Below are 24881 nucleotides of genomic sequence, written 5' to 3'. Positions count from 1 at the left end.
CTTACCCTTTCCTCATCCAGTCCTGGTGTTCAGGCCACACCGGCGATGCATCTCTCTGTCAACTGTGGAACTCTTCAAGCTGATATCTAAAAACCTACTTGATGCTAGTTTATATATTAGGAAGTCACCTGACACTAAACAGGATGTTTTTGAATTCTCATGATCATATCCTTACTTTGAAGTAATTAAGAGTATCGATTTTACTCCTCAAGTTAGTGCATGCTGCTAATTCCAGCACCTGAGAAATGGGGACTGAAGGATAAGAAGTTCAAGTTTAGCTTTGGGGCTATATAGGTACAAGGGTATCTTGGGCTACATGAGACCTTGTCACAAAGAACAAAAGAGAAAGAAAGAAAAAAGAAAGAACAAATAAACAAAAGAAAGAAGAAAAACAAGAATATTAGTTATTTGGGTAACATAGTCAAAAGAAGGGACTTTGTCTAGTTTCTGTTGAATTGCACATAGTAGGTACTCGAAAAATATTGGTGGAGCTCATTATTAAACATGCAGGCATTAGTTAAGCCTCATCTATTGTGGTATGTGACTCTTTCCCCTCCCAGTGTCCTCTTTCATTTCTTTTCAAATAATCTGAATAATTTGTAGGCAGGGGAACAGGGGCTTAGCCTTTAATCTCATCAACAAAGGACCTTCCAACGAGGAGACATTCTTTTGGCTGTGGTTGTGGGCATTTCAGATATAATTACATTTTTCACCCTAAAATTTCCCAATGAGATTAAGACTTAAGCACGACGCCTCCATAACCCTCTCTCAGAAGTCTGCACTCCGAGCCCTACCCACTTTCACACAACTTCTGAAGGATACAGCTGCTAGCAGCCATGCGACACGGAGCACAAAGGTCTGTCATTTGATGATGCCCTGCTTGCACAATTCCTTGAAACCTCTTGAGAATGCGTCACCACCAGCAAGTGTGCACATGCTTTTTTTTTTTTTTTTTTTTTTTTTTTTTTTTTTTTTTCGAAGGAAATACAATCCAGCCTTTCTCAACAAGCTGTTTCCAATATTTCCTGTATCTATTCAGGGTCAGGGGAGATAACAAGAGCAGTGTCTGGGGAAAAGGCAGCTTTAGAATTCTTTTATGTAATCTTGCTGGGTTTAGGGTATGCGTTAGAATTTCTCCTAACTTTAAAACATGGTGATCTTTCTCAAGTACCTGGAAGTTCCAATCCTCTTCACTAACCTAATTATAACAGGCCACTGATGGTGCTAGTCTACTGTGAATGCCCAGGCACTGAATCTGGAACCTGTGAGTATATAATTTTTATTGCCTAGACTGCTTCCTCATCCTTGTGAGAATTAGCTATGACCCATTTTTTTAACACGGAGATATATAGGAAGATGGTTTCCATTTGTCACTTTGGCAAGACATGTCACTGTGGAGCAGGGATAACAGGTAGATGAGTGCTCAGTTTCAACACAGCATAGGAGATAGGCAGTAAGATCCTAAGATCCTTTTACTGGTGCTTCCAGACATCCTGGCACTGCCCTCCTATGCACTAGAGTGTCAGAAAACAACACACAGTTATTTCATTGGAGCCTCATAAGAACTTCAGATCGAAGGAGAGGGAAAGACCAGTTTCTCATTTCTAGATCAAAATGCTGAAACTCAAGGTATTAAATAATGAGCCATGAAGGGCAAGCTCTAGAATACACAGATACCACTTTCAATCCCCCAAAACTTCTACAGGCAGAATGACTGTTCTATTCATGGAAAAGGATGAGCAGGAAGAGGCAAAGGTGTTGGAAGAAGTCATGAGAATAGGGAAATGAAGTGGTTAGTGGGAAAGGGTCTAGCGAAGGAGAGGAAGGAGATAGGAACCTTGGTTTACTTCATGGTCTCAGCACAAAAGGCCTGTCTTCAGTTGCCCATGGGAAAGGGGGTTGGTGGCAAGCCAAAAGCAGTGATCTGGAAAGGTCATGTGAGGGATACAACTGAAGCCAATGCAGTAAGTAAGATACCCACTGAGCAGCTTTGGAGAAAGACATGCCTGGTTGTGAACCCAGCATCCCCAGTCCTCAGATTCTAGACTCTGGTGATGAGCAAAGAGTTCCCTCTCTCTGTTCCCATGTGGTAGCTGCCAGGTGAGGAGGCGAAAGCCCTTGGAATGGTTACAGATAGCAGGGTTCAAGCCAGTTATGCTTAGCAAACAATGGGGGAGGAAAATCAAAATAACGTTCTGTGACTCATGAAATTTGTATGAAATTCTTGTGTCACTATCTACCAATTCACTTTACGTTAGAAGTTCACCATCTTCTTTCCCTATCCATCTGGCTGCTGGCTGCATAGATACTGCAATGATAGAACTGAGTAGAAGCATCTGAGCCCTCAATTCACCGTGTCATGCTTTGCTGCTCTTCCCAACCCCACTGTTAAGGTAGCAAGGCTGCCTTGATAGCCTTTTAAGCTAAGCATCTGTCACCTATAGATAAAACACCACTTTCCCACACATTCCATGCCCTCGAATTCAATACAAGACCTAGGAAGACAAGATCAGTTGAGTTATAAGCAATGTCCTTCCTGTTTTTCAGAGTTCTGCTTTGAGGGCACTGGCCATCCTTACTGGGCTTATAAAATTCTCCCCAGCCGTAAGACTTGTGTTAGCAGGGGCAAATGATGCTCCTGGACTCTGGTGCTTCCTCCTTTGCCCTTTTTTGACTCTCCATTCCAAGGAGGGAAAGATAATTCTCTACTGTGCCTGTTGTACTGAGGCCCGGGAGCCTGAAGAGCCCTGGCGATTGGCAATGGGAATGATACAGCCACGCCCCTCCCTTCTCAGAAGAAAGCAGGCCGCTCTCTAGTTTCCCAGCACGTTGCCCATCCTCAGACATACAAGGCTGAGAAGGATTTCTTATGACATGTTTTCATCATGTTCCCAAGTTTGGGCCTGGTGCCAAGGAACGAGAACACAGAGAATAAATAAAACCGTAAAACCAACCAAAACCAACAGCCACCAGAGCCAGGACTAGAAGCATCAGTTTACAGACCAGTTCTATGAGGCAAAGGAGACCTGCTTTATAATGGCAGCTGTCAGAAATCAGAGTGTAGACAAGGGAGGAGCTAGGCAATCATATGATCTATTAATTATACTACAAGCTGATTCAAGGTCTCCATAGTGTGTCTCACACCCAGCAGGGGCAAGGACCCTTCAGAGCATTGCCAGGAATAGATCAGCGAGCGGGGCAGTGGTAGTCCTCTCTGCTCCTTAGGCCTTGGTTCCCCACTCTGCCTGATAGCTAAACAGATGTCAGTGTTATAAAGAGATCCTAGTCCATCCACGGGGAAAGAGAGGTGAGCGGTAAGGTTCTGTGACAACCATCACAGGACTAGGATTATTGCCTTCAAAGGCCTAAGAGTGGAAACACAGCTTGAACTAAATCTGTGCTGCACCGTGGTACAGCGCTTCCCAGACACGCTGCTCCTGGGACCCTGGAGAGTTGGCCTTCTGGCCCCATCAAGGTATGTTACAAGGCCTTAGCCCCACTTCAAAATGAGAAGGTTAGAATTTGGACTTTCTCTACATGACAATTTGAAAATTTGTTTCTGAATCCTTATTTGAACTTTCTGATTTTTCTTCTACATACAAAAAAAGGCATCGAGCAGTAAACACGAAGGGCTAGAGAGAACACAGGCTGTCCCGTGCAGGTGGCAACTGCAACTGTCACTCTGGAACTATGGCCTGGGGCTTCCTCTTATCAAAGGTCATTGAGATGTCTTTAGTCACAAATGACATTTCCTTTTTATTCTGGATTAAATGGGTTTGCCAGGTTTATTGAGAGACATGCCCTTCTCTTTCAAAGAGCATAACAATTTTTCTTCTAGATGTTTCTAAGAGAGCAGTCGCTGCCACTCTGTCAGAGGTCCTAAGATTCTTCTTGGGGACAGGCGGAATCTGAAGTTGCCTATACTGTGACCACCACCAAACACATTCACAGGGAGGACCTGATTTATGAGCATGCTCAGTGTGTGTCAACCAAACCAGAGCAGCCCTGGGATGCAGGAACCTTCACGAAAGGTTGAAAGGATTGGAAGAATGCCTCCTTCAAACTCTTTTCAATGATTAAAAAAAAAAAACTTGTAATGGCTTGAAGACCAGCTGTAAAGCAAATGTGTCCTAGTGGTCACCGATCAGGATCTGCCTAGAATGGGGCCCTGAAACCCAGACCTCTTATCCTGTAAGGATGAACCACTTGGCTTAAGGACTGGCTCAGCTGCTGTACTCCATTGTTCTTCCTATTAACACGATTTACTGGAAAACAAAGCGAAAGGAATACAGATCCCTCTCGCAGCAGCATCGTGCCAGGGCAGAATGAAGTCACAGGAACGGGCAGGAGGGTACCTCGTGTGGGAACTACTGGCAAGGAGGCAGGGAAGCAGAGGGAAAACCACCTTTCCGGTTGGTGGAGCCAGTGGAGCACGGAGCCCTTCTTTCTTGCTGTGGGTGCTGTCTGGCTTCCGCATTTGTTGAGAGCTTGCGGAAATGCTTGGAAAGGGTTGAGGCTGAACGTAAAAGAAAACTATGCTTCAGCCTGAGACAGTGCCCATCAGTCAGAGGGCTGCAAGGTGACCTCTGAGCATATCTAGCAGCAATGGCTAAGGCAAGGGACAAGAGCTGCCATCTTCCTAATCGGCAAGCCTCCCAGGAGGAATCCAGAATGCTGTCACTGAAAATGCCACGCTGGCCTCATAATCTATTGCTGATGCTGTGGATGAACTCAGATCAATATACAGGACAGAATGAAGTTCTACCCCCATCTAGGGCCTCTGTTCTGTAAACTACTCATCGCTGGGAACTGGGGATCCTCTGAGAAGCAACACATACAATGTATGAGGTCCTAATTACAAGGCAAAAGTAATGAAGCAGGGTAGTTACAAATGATCAAACCTATTGCTCTGGTATCGACCAAGACAATAAGGGCACAGGGACCCTGACATCTCTCAGCACTGGCTCTGGGACCTCCTCCTGCTCTAACCTATGGCACACTTATAGGCTGGACTTTCCAATGTGTGCAGGCTTCCCCTCCTCCTTTTGGAATTCAGGATTTCATATTCCACCTACTCATTTTAGCTTAATTTCGCCAGATGTGAGCGTCTGGATTCCTCCAAGATTTGCGCCCCCTCTCCACATTCCTCCCCTTTTTTGGGCCATTTGTATGATTTTTCTAACCTCACTCCAACACCTCCCAAATTAGTGTCATCCGTGGCTCCCCTCATTTGCTCTTTACGCCCCTTTACAGATCATTAATAAAGAGGTTAAGTAAGACCAGACCACCACACAATGAAGCAAATGGCAAGGGAGGGTGTGGGTGGGCAGCGAGCTCCTCATGCGCCATCCCTGGCAGGAGAAGGATATGCACAATGCCACAATACTCGGCCAGCTGCTTCCCAAGACTAGCCCATGGTCATTCATCACTACGCTTTGTTTATGAGTTCTTAGCCAGCTTCCAGGTTCTGAGAGTGTGATCACATCCAAGCCAATATGCATAACCATGCCAGGTACCAGATAATACTGATTAGTTCCAGAAAATCCGCAGCAGGACTGTCCTGTATTCTCTATCCTGCTGGAGGTTTTCTACCTCATCTCTAAGCCCAGTACATTGGACCACAGGGACAGCTGGCCTGAGATATCATGGCCCTTTGCCCCCTTCCAACTCTCTGAGTCATAACTGCTCATTAAATATTTACTGGCTTTTCATGTTACTCGTTAGATTTCTCTCTTACTTGAAAGAAACCCCTGGTAAAAACCATGGACAACCCCAAAAGTCTGCAAAATTCAAGTATCAATGACAGAACAAAATAAGAAAAACAAAAGGTATTTGAAACCGGTGTGTTTTGTGGGATAAACATACCTGCTAGGAAACATGGATGTAGCTCAGGTTTATCTGTGTTCACAAGAATTGGTTTTCAGTTTTGATTCTCCTTTTTTCTGCCTTTTGTTTCACTTCCCCAAGTCACTAGCCCCAAAGTGTCAATCACTTTCCTTAGCTGACAGATAGAGTTATACTTACCTGTGGCAGGAGCAAAATGCACAGTTACAGTCTACCTAGGACTGAGCCCCAGGCACGGTAAGACACCATACCTAGCTCAGCTTATCTGATCCCTAGCACAGCCCTGCCAGCTGTGTACAACATCCACCAAAAGAGGAAATAGAGAGCTAGACCATTAAGGCACCTGCACAGGTAACCCAGCTTAGCTCAGCAGTGCTGGGTCAAAGCCCAGACCTGCCTACATTCAGAAGTCATAATGATAACCAGAGGTGAGTGGCTCTTCCCTCGACCTCTGAATGTGTAGAGAGGATCACAGATGCTCTTTTGAAGGAATGTGTCCACATCCACATGGACTTCTCTGTTAACCACAGCAGTGGGTCTGTAGACTCTACAGGGTTTGTGACACAAATATAAAGGTTGTGAATAGTCCTAAACCCTTCCAGGACAACAACTGCAGTTTTTTCTCTACCTGTCTCCATTATCGAAATGAAGACACGTTTCCCCTGCAATGAAACATGGAATTCAAAGACAGAGAAGAGGATATTGAAGTTCTACCTCTGAATATTAGCTTTACTAACTGCTCATATAGATAATAAAAATATATATACAGATGGCTTCCAGAGGAATAATTTAAAAAGAGATAGTAGCAACAGGGAGAGAAATGAAGCTTAAATTTCTCTGTTCAGAAATTGATTTTGTAACTGGAAGCAGAGACATCATCATGAGTATTCTGTAATATTTCAAAATTGCTTCTGGGTATTTCCCACTCTGGCCCTTGCAAAGAGAGCTGAAATCTTCTTCTGCAGAACAATATTGATAACTCTTAAGTTATCGTACCCACGTGGGAAGCCCAGCACCAGTGACAGTCCCCATGAGTCATGCTTGAGGACAGACAGCTGGAAACCTGGTGGCTTTGTTCTCAGATCAGCAGGGACCTGCTGGCCTCCTACAACTTCTGGGGCTTTGTTTTTCCTGCAGAATACCCTCTCCAACTACATCTGCTCATCCCATTATTTATTATTATTACTACCGTTAATGTTTTGTATGGTGCTGAAGAACATAGGCCTTGTGTATAGCAGTATGCACATTATCACTGAGCTTTAAACCTAGTCCTTATTTATATATTTATTTATTTTGAATAGAGGAATCACTAAGTTGCCCAGTATGACTTTGAACTCATGATCCTCCTGCTTCAGCATCCCAAGTAGCTGGGATTGCCAGCCTGCACCACAAGGAGGCATCATTTCTTTGCAATCATTGGTAATCAAGTTCTCTCCTTTTCTTCAGAGTTGGAGAAGATATCGTCTCAAAATTGGACTTTAGCCATGCTTTAAACTCAGCTTGCATATCACTGCAACAGGAGGCCAAAGATTCTCATGCTGCTACACAGGCCAACGGGAAAGAGTGCAGGTCAGAAGCTTCCATGTGCCTTGGCTAGGGTGACTGGACATCTGGAGAAAAGAGAGCCCCGGATCCCAGTTCAGCCCTCCGCCCTCCAAAGGCCTCTGTAGCTTTGACACCCACAGAGGCCTTCTCAGTTTCATCCTTTCTCTGACCTCCTCTTCTAGTCCTCCTGGCTTCATTTCCTGGTCTTGTCTCCAACTTGTACACTTGTGTTCCTCTGCACTGCTGCTGCCCCAGGTCAGCATCATCAATTCTTTCAGATGATGGAACGGCCTCTCCTGCATTCCTGCTGTAAAAATGTTGCCTTTACATAGCAGCCAAGGCTGTTCTCCATCTACAACAAACATTGAATTATGTCATGGCCCTGCTTAAGATCTTCCAGTGTCTACTCATTTTTCTTAGGCTAGAGTCTGAGCTTTTTCTTTGGCCTTAAAGGCCTTATGTAGTCTTGCCCTTTCCCATCTCCTGTCTCTCTGTTTTGTCCTCTACTAAAGAGCTATGGTTTTCATAAAGGTTTTCCTGCTACCAGCTCTCTTAAACTTGTCTGTAACTATTTCCTAAGAACATACATACACATGGTATATACCTTGACTCTCCCTTTTTAAGCCGTGGCTTAAAACCTGCTTTCTTATAGGAAACTCACAGAATATCTTTATCCAATGACTTCTGCCTATAATATGTTCCTCCTGTATTTTTCTGGTGTCTACCCAAGCAATGACGAAAATTTGCAAGATGATTATTAATGTGTTTAATCATTTCAGTTCTACTTCCCTTGTTTACATGGTAAGATTCACAGGGATCATCACATTTAATTTATTCATCATTATTATCCTTGCAGGTAACCAAGAACTTAACTATTTGATGAGTAAGTGAATGTGAACTTATGAATGAATGAACGAGTGTCTTAGTATCCAATAGTACAGGGTACAGCTACACCAGCCCAGTATCCATAGGAGATCTAACCCAAACAGAAACACTAGCAAGTATTCCATAGAAGAGGCAGGAGAGAAAAACCCCAGACAAAGAGGACAGACAAGGCTCTTCTTGCAAGGCTTGGTCCTATTCACTCCATTTTTCCAACTCCAGGTCAAGCACAGGTCTGCTGTATGCAAAGAGAATCAAGAAATGTACAAACTCCACCACTCCAGTGGAGCATCCCTTCCGCTGTTCTTCCATCTTCCCTGAGGATTGATATGCTGGGAATTCCACTGACCTTTGCACAACTGCTTCAGTGTGTAAAACCCTCTGCCTATGTTTGAACGTTTTATCTGTGGATCATGTCACACAGCTCCAATTCTTCATTTGTATCAAAATATATTTACTAGCATAATGATCCCACACCAGAAATTACATCCATATTTGTATCAATCAGGTCATAAGTTTACATATGCTTTCAACAGAGAAAGGTATTCCTTTCTAATGATTTGAGAAGTAAATGCCTGCTCAATTATAAGATAACAGGAGCTCAATCAACTCAAAGCAAATGTGGCAATAGATCTCAGGGAACCTTAACTTGGTCTCCTACTGTCCCATCTCCTTGAGTGTTCACAGACAAAGAGTACTACATAAGATCCTTAAAAAAGCACCCTTATCAATAGAGATGAAGAGTTATTTGTTCATCCCTAAGGCTGACACACCAGGGGGTTTTTCCCTAAGGAAAGCAATATAGAATGGAACAGCTGCCCTTTCTGATTTTGTGAAATAGGGAGATGATAGAGTTCAGGTTCTTGCACACATTTGCACACTTAAAAGTACATGTGTTGAGGGGGATAGTCAAGGACAATTATTGCAAACACACACCACAGGATTGCCCATGAGGACAACTTGCTGGGAAGGCATCCCCCCCCAGGTAGATCCTAGGCATAAGGAAATAGGGTTGCTCTACCAACTGGTGTGAGGTGGGGAGAGCAAGGAAGCACAGAGTTGCAACCAGTCAGAGGGGGCAGAAATCCATGCTGAGTCATGCTGCCCTGACTATGGAGTTTGTGGGACTCACTGCAAAATGGATCCGTAGAATCCCCTCATTGGGGAATCTTAAGCATTTCACTGTACTGACATCAGACCTTTAAACTAAGAGTGGATCCAGTCCTTCAAAGTACAAGGTCACCGCCTGATAAAACCAAGCCTGGCCATGAGGATTAAAGGTGGAGCAAGGTTAATTCTAGAGACCACTGAAACTCCTTAGAAAAGCAAACTTCCCCAGTCCACTTTGCTCTCATAAAATACCACTCTTGGATGATCATGGGAACACAAATAAATCAGGCCCGGGCCTCCCATTCAGAAGCGGCGATAGAGGGAGGAGCTGCTGGGCTGTTATGCTAATTCCAATTTGTTATAAATTTTAGAACAATTTGGCCTAAATTATGATTCATTTCAGCACCAGGACTCCAGTTTCAAGCAAAGCTCTCCAATGCTGTTATAAGCATATAACTGATGCCTACACAGAGAGCATGATGTAATGTTTCTTTTATAAGGGTTATAAATCAATACATTCAAAACAGTTAGTTCCTAAATGCACCATTATTATTCATCTTTAGTTATAAATTTAGTGTCTCTTTAGACCCAAGAGATGGCAATACAACTAGAAACATTTGATGGCTGTTCAAAAATGGAAGATTCCCCCAGCATCTCATTATTTCAACTCTTAAAGACACAACTTTAAAGCCTGAGGATATCTGAGTACACTAGTTTGAAGGAATCTTAAAGAAAGTGAACAGTTTCCCCCAGAAGTCTATAAAATGTACTATAGCATATTGACATAGAATAATATATAATATATCCACTAATTTTCTAAAGACAGTTGTTTTCTGGGATGCACAGTGTTTGGGGAACTTAAAAGAGCAATAAGGGACAGGGACTTAACACTATTCTCTACACTTGCTTTGAGTAAAACAAGATGTTCTACGGATCTTAGAGCTGGTTTTATTCTGAGAGGGACAAAAGAAACAGCAGGTCCTGAATCCTGCGTAGATCATTTCAGAAGAGATACAAGTAGAGCCTAGCACCCTAACATTTGCTTCTTGTAAAAAGAGCACTTCACAAAAGAGCCCCAAGTACCAGACCACCAAAGATCATCCTCCAGCCTGTTGAGCCGTTCTTTGTCTACACATCCTTGGCATGCATGATGGTAAATGGCTCATGTTTGCTTCTCAATGTTAGAAACCCGTCTCATTTAATGTTGTTATAGGTAAGTACACCTGTTATTGGCTTTCCTATGTCATATCTTTCCAATGTCATGTTTTTCTTTATGTCTTCCCCGGACAGGCTTTTAAGGTTTTTCACTCTTGCTGTTGGTGACATCTTGGTGTCACCACCTCCTCATACTGACAAGCTTTCCTCTTGATCCCCTCAGCATCTAGAGTGTTCATGCCAGTGCTGCTTTCCCATTCACTCAGGAAGAAGAAGAGATGAGAGTTCGGAACTACAGGCTTTACTGGCATGGCATGGCTCTATGGGTGACATCTTTACTATGTTTGCAGATGTCCTACCCCCAAACTAATTCTTATTTCCTGCCACCAGAACCACCAAAGCCAAGTGCCACATCTATGAGACTTATATCAATTTATACAAAGGGGTGTAACATGGTATGAAACTGGCACCCAAGGGTGGATCATACCAGTTTGGGGTTAAACTTTCATGAACTGCACTGTCATGCTATAGGAAGGTAGGCTTTGAGAAAATATATACATTTCATTATTCAGAGGTGTCTCAATGTTGATCCCCCAACAACACTGTGATATTCCATGCTTATCCCAGAACAAAGACCTGCATGTGAAACATTTTCTGGCCAGAAAAAAATTTCCCTAGCACAAAGTCTACCAATTCCTTCTTCTGAACAAAATGACATATGCAATGTCATCAAGTTCAATGGCATACCCATGTCACCAACTCCAGGGAGTTCTGACTTGGTGGTAAACATTCACGGTGTGTTGGAGAACAACAATTCCCAGCAGCCAGAGTTCAGTGTTCCATTTCTAACTGTGTGGTATTTATATACACACCCGACTCAATTACAGGACAGAAACCAAAGCAAAGTAAAATAAAAGGAGTCTTCTTCACAGCTAAGATCAGCTTTTCAAAAAAGCAAAAGCCCCCTATAAAATGTGTTGCACATCATTAATAATGCAAATCCTCTTAGAAGCACAAGTTTTAATAAAAGCCACAGATTAAATACCACTAAGACTCCAACAGCAACACATCCATTCTAGCTCCCTGGGAGAGTTGCAGTTACCCATTCACCATGATCATGCCTTGGTCCTCATGTCTTCTTCAGAACTGCCACAGAAGGGACAATACAATCCACTCAACAGGCTTCTTAGAGATGACAATTTCAGCTCCATGAAGATAGATACTTTTATTGTCCTTATTCCTTGCCAAACATCTGACACGACTGGAAGGACCCGTGAGTCACACCATACTGGTATATCTGGTAAAGCAAGCAGTAGGCTGCAAACCGACACTGGAGAATTGTGTCAACTTTTTGAGTCTCCAATCATGCCTTAGAAGAGTGTCTAAGGATCCTAAGGGCACAGTTTACATTTGAAATGATATAGAAACATTTGGATCGTGCTAAACCCAGCCCCAACAAGGCAGAGCAACAATGTGGTGGTATGGAGGGGTGGAGAGGCAAGGTGGGATGGACTGGGTTCTTGGGAATGGTCAGAGCACGCGGCCATTCTGCGCTCATGGGACACAGTAGCAAGCACAGGACACAATCACAAACATCAGCGAGCACAATTGAGCACGCACACAATACAACACTAGAATGCAATCTTTTTTTGTTTTTTGTGTTTTTTTTTTGTTTGTTTTTAAGAGAAATGATAGAAAAGATGGTTTCTCACCCCTCAAAACAAAACTGGAACTTTGGTTTACAGGCCCGGCTATGCCCATATGCCCTCCTCGTCATCCTGCGGCCGGCCCGAGGTGGGGAGGAGCACAGAGAGGAGGAGCGCCAGAATGAAAGAAGAGAAGGTTAGTCACACCGACATGCACCGAAAAGCACACGAATCTGCACTTTCTGTTTCATCTTAAAGAGCAAGGGAAAAAAAAGTAGTAATTTAAGTTCCACATCACTGGCTTGTCAAATGCATAACCAAGTTTGTATCTATGGCAACCCCACACAAAAACATTCCACCCTCTCAAGCTGTGACTCTGTCAAGATTGGATTAGGAGATTAAAATTAGTCTACATTAGCAGATGATTATTTTTTGGAAAGCATGCAATCTGGATTGCATATGCCTAAAGTGTGGATTAAGCCCTTAAAGTAAGTAGAGAAGTAATTATAGTAATCAAATACCCTTAATTTCTCTTAAGCTTAAAGTATCAATAAAAGTTGAAGGAGAATTAAAAAGAAAAAACTGATTTGCTTAGGTGGAATACACTCTTTAGCACACAGTGGTTATTTTACAATGTTTCTAGCACTCTACAGTCTTAATTGTCAGGCTCTATTTGGTGCTTGGCATATAGAAAGGTATAAACATGTTGAACAATTGATTTTACAATAAAAAAAAATTTAAAAAGAGTATAAACGTTCATTTCTGAGAAATGCCCGCAGAAAGGATGTTGCTTAATCTAACATTGTGTTCAGCTATGGACAGTCAGAAAATCATTTGGCTTGTATTCTGGTTGAAAATATTTTCAAAATAGCTCTGGCCAATTTCTTCTTGTAGAGAAGTGGCCAATAAGGCAGGGAAACCAAGTTCTTGAAGATAATAGTAGATGCTCTGTGACAAAATCCTCACTGTGAACAAATCTCCTTGTCATGGGGTATATCTGAACAAGCAGGTCAGGTAGAGCGGTCTGCATGCTGTCCTCACACATTATCTGAGAGCACGGTGCTTGTAATAACATCCCAAAGACAACAGTTTGTCAGGATCAGGGGTTTGTTGTTGTTGCTGTTCTTTTTTGTTTGTTTGTTTGTCTGTTTGTTTTTATTTTGTTTTATTTTGAAAACTGGAAAAAGAAAGGTGACTTGGAACGTTCCTTCACACTTGGGGCTGCACTATTGCAGGTGTGGGCTAGAGAAGAGGGTAGCGTCATATGGAAATGCCACTACCTTAGAACTCCAAGACCGGGAATTTCACACAACTCAATATGAAGTTTCATATACATCAGTAAGCCAAGATAATTTTTTATCTACTTGAGGATTTAGATGCATAGTCTTTGAACTGATTCCCAATACAGCTTTTCCCCCCTTTGTTTCTCTTATGCATTTAAAATATTATGTTGAGGGAAAAAGTCCAGGGACCTCAGACTGCCAAGAAAAAAGTCAATGTTTCACAAAACTTGAGAATCCCCCATGGGACCTGAGTCAATCAAGAGCGTTTGAGCTGGATAAGTCGGTATGAATCTTCACTCATGAGTTTTGATAGGAATATCCTGGCAGAAAGCAAGTGCAGGCATCAGTCTGGGGGACTGCATATGCATTTACTAGCCAGTGTTCTGTAATAGACTTCTTTATCCCTCCAGGACTGGGGGGAGTGTATTGTCACACTCACTGAATTTCCTCTCCATCGCTATAGAAAAGCAAACTTGGTGTTCCTTTTCATGTTAATAAAGAGGAAAACTTTCTAGCAGGACACCCCAGGGCGGTATTAAGCAAGTTTTGAGGACCTAGCAACCTGTACAGTTCAGTGCAGTGTGTGTGTGTGTGTGTGTGTGTGTGTGTGTGTGTGTGTGTAAGTAAACATATTCACTGGATATGTTTACATATTCTCTGACTTTCATCATAAGGTTCTTGCTCCCCAAAGTCACTTCAGTAGGAAAACTCCCAGGCATGGAAAGATACTACAATTTGCCAGTTACAAAACAAAATTGGCGGTTTTCTGTAAAATGTAGCCCACAGCCCCTGTTGACCGCTTCCTAAATGGCTGTCAAATAACTTCACTTGCAGAGCAATGAATTTCATTTTGCATTTAAAACCCAACAGCACATTTACATGGAGTTTGCTCCAAGTCCATTGGTATAGGATTTCAATTTCAAAAGAAAAAGAGAAAAAGAAAGCCAATGCCACCAAAATCTGCCCCTGCTTTCCTAACAGTGAAGTGTGGTCCAATGCAAATCACTTTTAGCAAATTAAATACATTAAAGAGTGGTAATTAATTATGATTGAAACAGACAGGAGCTGTAGCTTGAAAATATACACTGCCAATGTCACTACTGTTCCTCGTCCACCATAGGAATAAGAAGGAGCTCCCAGATGTCGAGAGTTATTAAAAACCAGATGTTGAGATCCACGTCTTGTACGCTAGTGAATAAAGTAAAGAAATATGACAGCCCAATATAAACTCAGTGAACATTTAACATGGTAGAAATGTGGACAAATTCCTCTCATGAACTGAGAATATTATGTATTTTAAAATAGTTCATTTTCAAGGTTTTAGAAGAAAATAGAATAGTAAATGGTGACCATTTCTTGTCTTTCTTGTCTTCAAACATAAACATCAACTGATCCTCATCGCCAAGAGCTTTGGGTCAGAGTGAGTGTCCACTTGAGGAATACAAAACAAAGATGCGGGTGCTAATCCGAGAGGCAGCTCCATGTCTTCCAAACATTTGCAGCTGGCTGGCTGCTCCTTGCTTGCCTCTCTTTATGCAAATATTAAGCCTTTTAGAAACCTTACCCTATAGAAATGTAAATCCGAAGATCAGAAAAAAACAAAACAAAAACCAAGAACAAACATCAACAAAACCTATATGGATGCTCGATCCCTAACTTGCTACCACATTATTTAGGGATCCTTACAGTTTTAAAATGCATCTACAGAGCCTGTTTCTTCTTCTGGTGATTCTGTTTCTAGATCTACTTTGCAGTGTGGCTTTTCTAGATGTTGACTGGTGTTTGATCCCTGATGTGCCCTTGGTGAGCAATTACTCTGCTGGAAGTTGCTGAGATATCTGGATGGGAAGCTCTGGTCCTTCGTGCATCTGTTTGCTTTTGTCTACAGCATCTGAAACTGGGAACATGCTCTGTGGATTGAAGCCCAGAGAAGAGAGACCACAAAACAGCCAGCTTCGAGGTTAGGGGAGGCTTAAATGCTTAACAACCCCAGGATACAGCTACAGCTTCAAGGACAATGTGACAGACAAGAGGCCTGGATGGAAACCCTACAGCCCAGATGCCTAGCTCTAATGGGATTCTCTAAATACTGAGATAAAACAAATTCCTGCCTAGATGGGCTGCTCATTGTGGGTTTGTTGATGACAAGATCTAGAAGTAGAGGAACTAAGCCATTGTTGACAAGTCGAAGGTTTGCTGTTGTGTATGAGTGTATGTGTGTATGTTGGGGGTGGGGGTGCATTAACTGCCTCATCAAGAACAGGAACCTGATAGCCTGGCATGATAAACAACCCAGGTTAAGCCTTTAATTGGTTTCTATCTTTAAATGTTAGGTACAGCAGGTAGGCAAAACTGAGCCTATTACTGGGCATGTTATTATTATTTTTTTTTTAAATCTGTAGACCTTCTTGGGTTATTAGATTGATTTTATTTTCCCCTTAAAACTAGACAATTGAATGAAGAATTTATTGTCATACCTATCTTAACTAGAAAAGAGAGAAGAATCAAGAGAGAGCCACTTTCAATGAGTAGCTCATGGTGTTTGTGGGAACTTAACGACTAACTGAAAGGAAGTTAGCCTCATCTCCCCTTCAGATCTTACTGTGTGGGAGCAGGTCACTGTGAACTATTTCAAGACTTTCCCCGACCCTACTTTTGATCATAGGTTCTCTGAAACTTCAAGTCACAAAAGCAGGGCTATGGTGTGTGGCTCATAATAAGTACTGAGCCTAGGTTCCTAAAAATCGTATCCTCTTGGTTCTTCTACCTGCAGGGAGTATGAAGGCAGACAGGCTTGCAAAAAGCCTGTTCAAATCCATATCTTTCCTCTAAACACTGCCTAATCTTATCTGTCCTGCCCAGGGATGCCCATGGATCAGATCTTCACCCAGGTGATGGAGTCTGGTATGGCTGTGACCTCATATGTCATCTGCAGGACTCATGAGTAGACATGTTCCCCAAAGACTAAGAAAGCCTCAGCCAGGCTCACATATATGTTCTTGCTTTATAGGTATAAACACTTGCTCATTTCTGAGCTGTATCAAAGCTATCAGTGCCTCCTCTAGGCCTGAGAGAGTATCAACAGCCTTCTTTTTTTTCTCTACCGAGTTTCAAGCTGGGCCCCAGACACAGGTGTCAGGTAGCTTTTTGTACAGGTATGGGAAATTGAGCAGAGAGGAAGATGAGGCAAACCACCAAAGAACACCTGGCAGGGTGTTGTGAAGTCAAGGTAAAATTCCAGACCGCGCAAGTGCAAAAGTGTGCTGTTCTGACTCTGCGAGGGCTGAACCCTCGAGAGCCCATTTGGATCTCCCTTGCTGGTATGGCTTCACTCTGTGTACGTGCTCAGCTCAGAAGAACTCTGGAATGGGCACTGCCCTCCTCCCTAAAGGGTGATGATCCCAGCTGGTGGATGATGCTACAACCTAGGTATGGTCCTCTGACTCTTGGAAGAAAAATGTCCTCACAGGCCATGAAACTTGTTCACATGACCATAACAGCAGTACCTCAGCGAATATTTAAATGTCCCTGTCAGGCAGGACAGTGTCTCAGTCCTCCTGGCAGGTTCTCAGCCACAGGAGCCAAACAGACATTTAATAAATGAGTAAGAATGGAAGGCTCGTTCTTGCCTTTGAAATCAAGCCTGCTGAGAGAGAATGCTACCTGGATTCACGGTGCCCTGGTGAGGATCACTGTCCATGTCTCCACAGAATGTTCTGGCCTTTCTGTCCTTCTCTGCTTCACTCTTCTCACCCTACCTAGCCAAGGAGGACACTTCCTTGGCTGGTTGAGAGATGCCTGGTATGGTCCATGCTTGGGAAGTCACACTGGGGCACCAAGTAGATTGGATCTCAGTAAGTCTGGGGCAAGGCAACAACAGAGACACTATTGCCAAGCCACCAAGAACATTATAGCTGCTTCGATGGCAGCCCTTCCCCCTCATTTTGAACTTGGCATCTTTGGGCACTCACTCAAAATTTTTAGTATCCATAAAAGAACTTTTTCATACTTCTTTCAAGAGAAAGAAATTTGGAGAAGCCAGTCCCTGGTGAATGGGTCCAATTCTCTGGGCTGAAGAGGAAACTGCTGGAAAGCTCTCCATTGGCCGATAATATTGTTTGGGAGTGCAAAGTCAACATCTGCTAAGAGTCGAGCCACTGCCAGATAGCCATAAAAAGGGACAGGAGTGAAGACAGGCTTTATTTCTGTCCCTTCATCTATCAGTCATTAACACTTGGCTTTGTTAAACACAGTAAAAATTATGTTTTGAACATCACTCTAGTTGGATTATTTCCTAGCTGGTGGGCCACCAAATCTTGATTTTTTTTTTTCTTTCCTTAGTTGCTTACAGAGAAAAAAGTGGGACCCATGTGGTTCCCATACTTCATGGGGTACTGGGAGAACTACATTGCAGAATGAAAATCCAACTACTTCTAACTTGGCACATCGTTTGTGTTGGGAGCATTCTGGAGTTTCTTGCCATAAATTAACAAATTGCATGATGTAAACCTAACACCATTCTATACAATTGCATATATAGGAACAAGCTAATACTACAATGAGCCGTGCTTAAACATTTTAATATCATCTCCAGGCTGTGCAAAGCTAGAGCTTCCTCAGCTCATTAGTGAATAGACACTGAATCAGAATGTGTACAGTGTCATTATTTCGTGATTAAGTTATCTCTCTCTCTCTCTCTCTCTCTCTATATATATATATATATATATATATATCTCCTTCAGGCTTTGTGAGTGAGTGCAGTGTATATTAACAGATGCCTCCAACTCCTTTTCCTCAGCTGTTCCCTTATCTCTGAAGAGCTGCAAGTGCCTGGAGTGTGGAAGTCAAACATGATCCTTATTACATCAGTTAAAGGGGGTTGAGGGAGTGGCAGTGGTATTCAGCAATATAAAATGGATTTCCCGGCTTCCCGGCACTTCAAGGTTGGCCACCCCCTTTCAGTAGAGAGTTGACATGCTGCCTGTTAGACAAATGTGAGTGGATTAAGGCAGCACATTGAGAGAGAACCCAGCCTCTGATGTTGCCAAGCCTCAGGTCCACCAGACAGGCTGGGGAGTGTGGGCTGGGCCTGAAAGCCCCGCTGACTGGAAAGACAGGGCAACAAATCTCTTAATGAAGCCCTAATACTGTGAACACAATGTAAAACTAAAACAAACCAGTAAAGAGAAAAAGCCCTGCTTTAGCCTAAGCAAGAGCAGAATCCTGAATAGGTGCTAGCCTCCTTTGATGGAAACTCTTTTCTGTCCAGAGTGTCTCAGCACACCAAGCAGCTATGTTCTTTTTCCCACACATTAAGACCATCTCTGCTGGGTTTATCAGGGCTTGCCTCATGTGCTCACACAGGAGGAATTAACATCACACCCAGATTAAAGAGCTCTGGCAATAATCTGCAAAGCCAGTCTCCCAGTGCCTGTTAACCGGCCTCTTCCTGGGCCTGGGAAGGTTGGGGGAGCATGGAACTGCCAGCAGAGGATAGAGGCACTTAAGCACCTCTTGCAACAGCAGCATTTGTCCCATCTCCCTCTTTACCTGTGGCCCCACAGAGCTTCACTCCAGAGCTTCTGCTCTTAAAAGTAAGTAAACAAATAGACTTCCACCTTTCCTTCCCAATAGTGAGAAGATGGCACGGGCCATTTGGCCCATATTTTAGTAGCTTTGAGAGCTTCTGATTGGCATTGTAGAGATCATGGGAAGGTGGTATTTGTGCTGTCTTTTTAGATCACATAGTTATTTATGCAATCTGCTGAGTTTTAAACAACGTGTCTTCCAATCTACTTATGACCAAAAAAGTTCTGGGAAAGAAGCCAGGGGCTCATAGACCCCAGGTCCATGGACATACGAGCCTATCACTGGCTCCATCTCGAAGAGGTCTGGCCTGGGAATGGCAGTGGTAAAAATCTCTGAACCCCTTTCCCATCCAATAAACAGCAGCACCCAGAGAAGAGCTCTTCATGGGCTATTGGCTTTGAAGCCAAAGGTCAAGACTTCTTTCAGAAAGTGGCCATGAAATCAAATTTGCAACACATGCAACAAACAAACAAACAAAAGGAAAGCTGTCCCTCAGGCAAACTTTAGACATGTGCACTAGGTTGCATGGAGAACTAGAAGTTAGTAGAGTGAGACTAGAGTCTCACCTCCCCTCTCCTCCTCTCCTTTCCCTTGCCTTCTCCTCTCCTTTTTTTTTCTTCTCTTTCCTTCTCTCTTTGTCTCCCCCTCACTCCTGCTGTTCTAGAACTACATTTTTGTAAATCTGATACACAGTGGTTAAATTTTTCTTCCAGGTAGTAAACATGAAAATATATTTATGCACACACATCTACAGGAGAGAAATTTCTAGTTAAACATGATTGTGTGAGATTCTTCCATATGTGGAGACGTACTCAGGTCATCCTGACACATAGTGATACATACATATATACACACAGGACTCTGTGTATACATTTGCCCCACACCCATTTAACCTCAAAACATAAATTCTTTTTTTCCTTTCCTAAGCAAAAGCTAAGAATAACAACCTTATGTATAGAATTCATCTTCTGGGGGCCACAGAGCACACTGAACTCTGTCAGAACTCTAAGGGCTTTGCTGCGGCTACTCTACTATTGAAAGCACGTGGACTCCAATCACAGGTCCAATCTCACATTTCATAAAGGGCAGAGGGGTCTTGGGGGTTCTCCAATGGCTTTGTCAGAAGTCATGGGGACAGAAGGCAGACTGGAATTGCTGACTGTCTTTGGAGATTTGGCTCTTGATAGAATTTGATAATTCACATTGACTCAAATGTAAAAGGGATGCTTCGGGGGGTTGCCAAACAGAAAGCCTATGGGCCTGGATAGGTCATCTGCCTGTGGCCATGACCTTGGAGAGGGACTACCTGTCTAGTTGGCTTTAAATTCCCTTTCTATAGGAATACTTTGAGGAGCCTGAGTACTCTACCTAAAATAGGTACTCAAGGCTTGTGTGTGAGCTGTATGTGAGGCAGGAGGGTAAGAAGGCAATACCTCTACTCTTATTTCCAAAGTTAAGCAAACTTAGAGATCTTTGGCATGTGGAAAGAAAGAAATCAGGTCACATTTGGGATCTAGAAGCCTCAAAACTAAGGCAATAAGTGCTGCAGTCCTTGAAGTAGGGCATAGGTCCAGTCCCCTGGGCACCAGGCTCTGTGTTAAAGCATCACAGCTCAGAGGCAGGGCATACTGGGAGCATTCACAATAACCAATGGCAGCAGAGAGAGGGCCAGTGATCACTGTAGCTGAAGACAGAGTCTGGAGGCTTGCCAAGTGAAGTGGGCCAAATATTTGTGCAATCAATTTTCTGGGGATAGATTTGCAGAGCAAACCCTCTAAAATCAGAATTCAAAATGAAAAAGCCAGCATCTGCCGGGACTAGCCACTACCTGAAAGTATCCCAATATCCTGATTGAATGGAAGATAAACCTGAACTGAGGAAAAAGATCTCTTCTTTGCTTTGAAAACCTTGCTTTCTTTCGGCTCCCATGTGTGCCAAGGCTCAAGGGTGAGTGTGCAATGGAATATGGGTCCTGGTAGTCATCTACTAAGAGTGTCCCGTACACTCTCATTCTGGGCCAGTTTTGCTTCTCCATGAGAATCACTGCTTGGTGATCCCATGGCAATAGCAGAGTTTGTAAGAAGTCTTATTTTCATCAACAAAGTGACAGCTAGAATATAGAAGCATAAAGAGGGTCAGAGAAAATTGTGTGGAAGTGGAATGGAGGGAAAAAGGATGCACCCCCAAGATTAGACAGCAAGCAGCAAAAGCTGGGACAGATGGGAAATAAATCGATGAGGTATTTTAATTCAGCGTTGGGGGAAAAGACCAAACTATTAGTTAAAATGTACTATACAGTTCATCAGGGAAGGAAAAATACATTTTTTTTTCTAGAAACAGTGGGGCTAATTTGGCCATGCAAGCACAGATAGGTGTATTTACACAGAAAAATCTATACAGATTACAAGCCATAGGGTTTATAACCATTGCACTTAGAGGCATGGACACTTGCCTTGGGCGGGAAGATTGTGAGTTTTTTGTGTTTATTTTTAGTGATTTTTCAAAATAACATTTTTATTTTATTTTTTATTTGTGTGTGTCTGTGTATGCATGTCTGTCTGTATGGGCAAGGTATATGCATGTGAGTGTAGGTACCCATATAGACCAGAAGGGGGCATAGGGTCCCTAAAACTGGAGTTACAAGTTGTTCTAAGCCACTCAAGTCAGTGCTAGGCATTGAACTCAGGTCCTCTAGAGGAGCTTTTAATCACTGTGATGTTTCTCCAGTCCAGCTATGTATCTTTAGATCATGAATAATCTCTTCAAATATCACTTGTTAACCTGTATAACAAGGACACGTCCATCTGCCCTTCTTTCATATATATTATGTGAACAGATCATTCAGGAAACATTTATTGCATGTGTACTCAGGGGTCAAACATATGTGTGTGTGTGTGTGTATGTATGTGTGTGTGTGTGTTTGTGTTTTGCAAGAGACAACATAGAAATCAATCAACTATTTTTCTATAATTCTGATAAGTGTTATGTCTCCATACTTGTGGAATCTGTGTCCATCCTAGAGAAATAGGGTTTCTTTATATAAATTTAAAATTTTAAAATCTGGAAATCATTTAGGTAGCAAAAGGCACTTAGCCTCCATTTCCTTGGCTTGGGTCTTTTTCATTCAGTGCATGGGGGCTAGGAGAAGACAGAAGATTCTTTTCCTGGGCTTCAAAAAGTGTTGTCTATGCCAGCTCTAGGATGCTCAGGTTCTGCATCCCACTTCCACACTATACTCAGAGTCAGGTGCCTTTTCATGCACAGGCATTTGAATGAGCAAGCAGCAACATCTGGGCCTGTAATGATGCAACATCCCACTCAGTAGCTGGGACAGAAGTGTGGGGACTCCTAGGCACACCAGGGGCAGGCTGCGGGAACTATCTACGCTGTATGCCTCTGTGCTATGCAGCTTTCACAATGATGGGTTTAGAACAAATTTGAGTGGCAATGAAAAGAGTTTACTAAAATATGCCTTTTTCTGGGACAGTAAAAGTTATAAGAGATGCTCTGCCCCCAAAGCAGAAAGACTTGGTATGGCTGATGTGCTTTGAGGCAGAGAAGGACACTATCTAGATTAAATAACAGAAAATACTGATGACTGTAGGTGTAGGGGATATTTAGGAGAAATTGTGTTAGCACTTTGTTTTGCACAATAGGTGGTCCTGGTAATGTCGGTAAAAGTTGAATCACTGTGCGTCACCTGCATGTTCATTTACTTTGGTCTTTACTACGTCATGGGAAATACTTGTTGTGTATTTTGTGGCTATTTTGTCTCTTAAGGGGGTTTCCTACATTAATTACACACGATTGGGATGTTCTTTGCTGCTCGGACATATTTGATGACTGGCGTCATCCTGAGGTTACTGGCTTCTAGATCTTAACTGTTCTGCTTTCAGGTAGGGGTTAAATGGTTGGATTCAAACTCTGCCATGGCTTCTCTGATTGCTTCTTCAAATTCTCCCACCCTCCTTCATCTGCTTTGTGATCACTGAATGACGATGGATTTATGACCATTCTTGATTTCTGTGGACTCGCCATAAATGGCTAGCCTAGTTCAGACCTTCACTGTTCCTATTGAGAGCACTCATTCTCCAGGAAATGAATAGGAGAGGCTCTCCTATTTTCTGCTATGTTAATCACTAGGATAGTGCCTAAAATCTCTTCCTTCCATGAAAGTACTGCTTGAAATAGGATTAGTCTTGTTTTAAACTAGGTAGTCTCTTTTATTTTTCCACCTAATAGCATGAGAATACTATTTCTCAAAGCACAGATGTTACAAAAAATAATTTAAAACCACGATCAAATAAGTCTTGGAAATGCTGGATTAAATAAAATTATAGAGCTTTCTTTCTTATATGCCATTTTGGATCCCTTGATCTGCTAATGGCACTGGGATGCTAGGAGATAGAGTTAAAATGTGCAATACTTTCCCGAAATTCTTGGCCCACTGTTGTCCAAGACTCCCCTCATGGGACTAATGTTCTAGAAGGTACTTGGGGAAACGTGAGTTTAGACTTATAAAGCTTAAATTCGGTTTCTTTCAAAGAGAATTAAAAAAATCACAGTAAAGGGCAAAGGGACAGGAGAGAAATGGAAAAAGAATATAATTCTGCAAATGTCTGGCAATACTTGTGTTTCCTGAGGGGAAAACACCGAGTTTCTCTGGAAATGTAGCAAAGTGACCGATTTCTCACAGTTCCACACTTTCATGTGTTCCCATCTTGTCCTACACCTCAAGAAACAAGGGCAAGGGTTTGTGGCTGCGTGTCCAGAAGACATAGCTAGTTGACCCTGATGGCTATTGAAAGGTCAGGGCTGGAAGACTCAAGGAAAGACATCTTTTCCCTTTAAGTCAGTTCAGCTGACTTAGCACAGTGGACATTAAATTGAATCTCACCCAAATTAGCTCCTTGTATAGACTGTCAGGATGGCACATTTTGATATAGAACTCTCACTTTCTGTTAACAAGTAGCTATAGCCTCTGGGACATCACTGTTCATGCCCTATAGAGTCATGCATAGGGGTTGTAATCAGTTGAGAGAGACTGTACTTTTTCATAACTGCTACATTCTATGATTGAATTGCCTAATGATGCCCCTGTTGATATTAGGTTGTTGATACAAGTGCAGGAGAGGACACCTTTTCCTAAACCTGAAGGCCATGGTCTAACAGGGAGTCTCATCAGGAGGTGTAATAATTCCATTTCCGGTGTCAACCACATATCACACCAGAGGTCTGTGCTTAACTCTCCTTTGCCCACTGAAAGAGTGAAGCCTGGCATCCTTGGTGATTCCAACTTAAAACTATAGAAGTCCCCTCCTGGGTAAGGCCATTTTGCTTCTACCATAAACTGCAAGTTCAGAAACCATGGCCCAAATAAGCTTCAACCTTTAATCTATCCTATTGTGATTGACATGAAAAAGAAAAAACAAGAAGTCAATACTAGGGAGCTAGATTGTTATGCTAGGACGAAAGAGCAAGCACCATGAGGACAGAGGTTTATCTTGCCTGCATGGTCTCTCCAGGCTCTGTATAGTTCTGGCATGTGACATTTGCTCCAGAGATTATCTGACAGAGCAAACTACTAGTAACCAGAATCTAGCCAGGTAGCCTTCCTTCTGGAGCATGGGATTTTTCCCTGAAGAAGGATGCAGGATCCATCCCTGCGCCCAAGTGTTGTTCAGAGCATTCACTGACTACACTAGTGACAAAGATGTGTCCAAAGTCTCTGTGACATGTCCCAGGCAGATAGTTCTGGGAATGTTAAATAACTTTAGAGCTTTAATATTAAAGGATCACTGATGCCCTGTGGAAACCTTTGGTGATG

At 42.7% G+C, this 24881-nt stretch overlaps 1 protein-coding gene across 37 annotated transcripts in view; it reads right to left on the bottom strand.

The window, feature by feature from the left end:
* Erc2 (ELKS/RAB6-interacting/CAST family member 2) overlaps positions 1 to 24881 on the bottom strand; it is an 856263-nt gene that overhangs the window by 148975 nt on the left and 682407 nt on the right. For 13 of the 37 annotated variants that reach the window (XR_383172.4, XR_001781112.2, XR_001781113.2 and 10 more), the window contains one exon: positions 12249 to 12314. The exons of 22 other annotated variants lie outside the window; for them this stretch is intronic. Coding sequence is in view for 7 of the 15 variants with exons in the window: in XM_006518939.3 (XP_006519002.1) it covers positions 12288 to 12314 (27 nt within the window). In the remaining 8 variants the exon portion in view is untranslated. Of the gene's footprint in view, positions 1 to 8691; positions 8696 to 11541; positions 11834 to 12248; positions 12315 to 24881 lie in introns of those variants that run through there. 2 more of the 37 variants (XM_006518940.3, XM_017315996.2) reach the window with 2 other exon arrangements.

The sequence above is a fragment of the Mus musculus genome, chromosome 14 (assembly GCF_000001635.26).
Source record: "Mus musculus strain C57BL/6J chromosome 14, GRCm38.p6 C57BL/6J".
Classification (NCBI taxonomy): Eukaryota; Metazoa; Chordata; class Mammalia; order Rodentia; family Muridae; genus Mus; species Mus musculus.
This window is presented reverse-complemented; position numbering and strand designations above follow the sequence as displayed.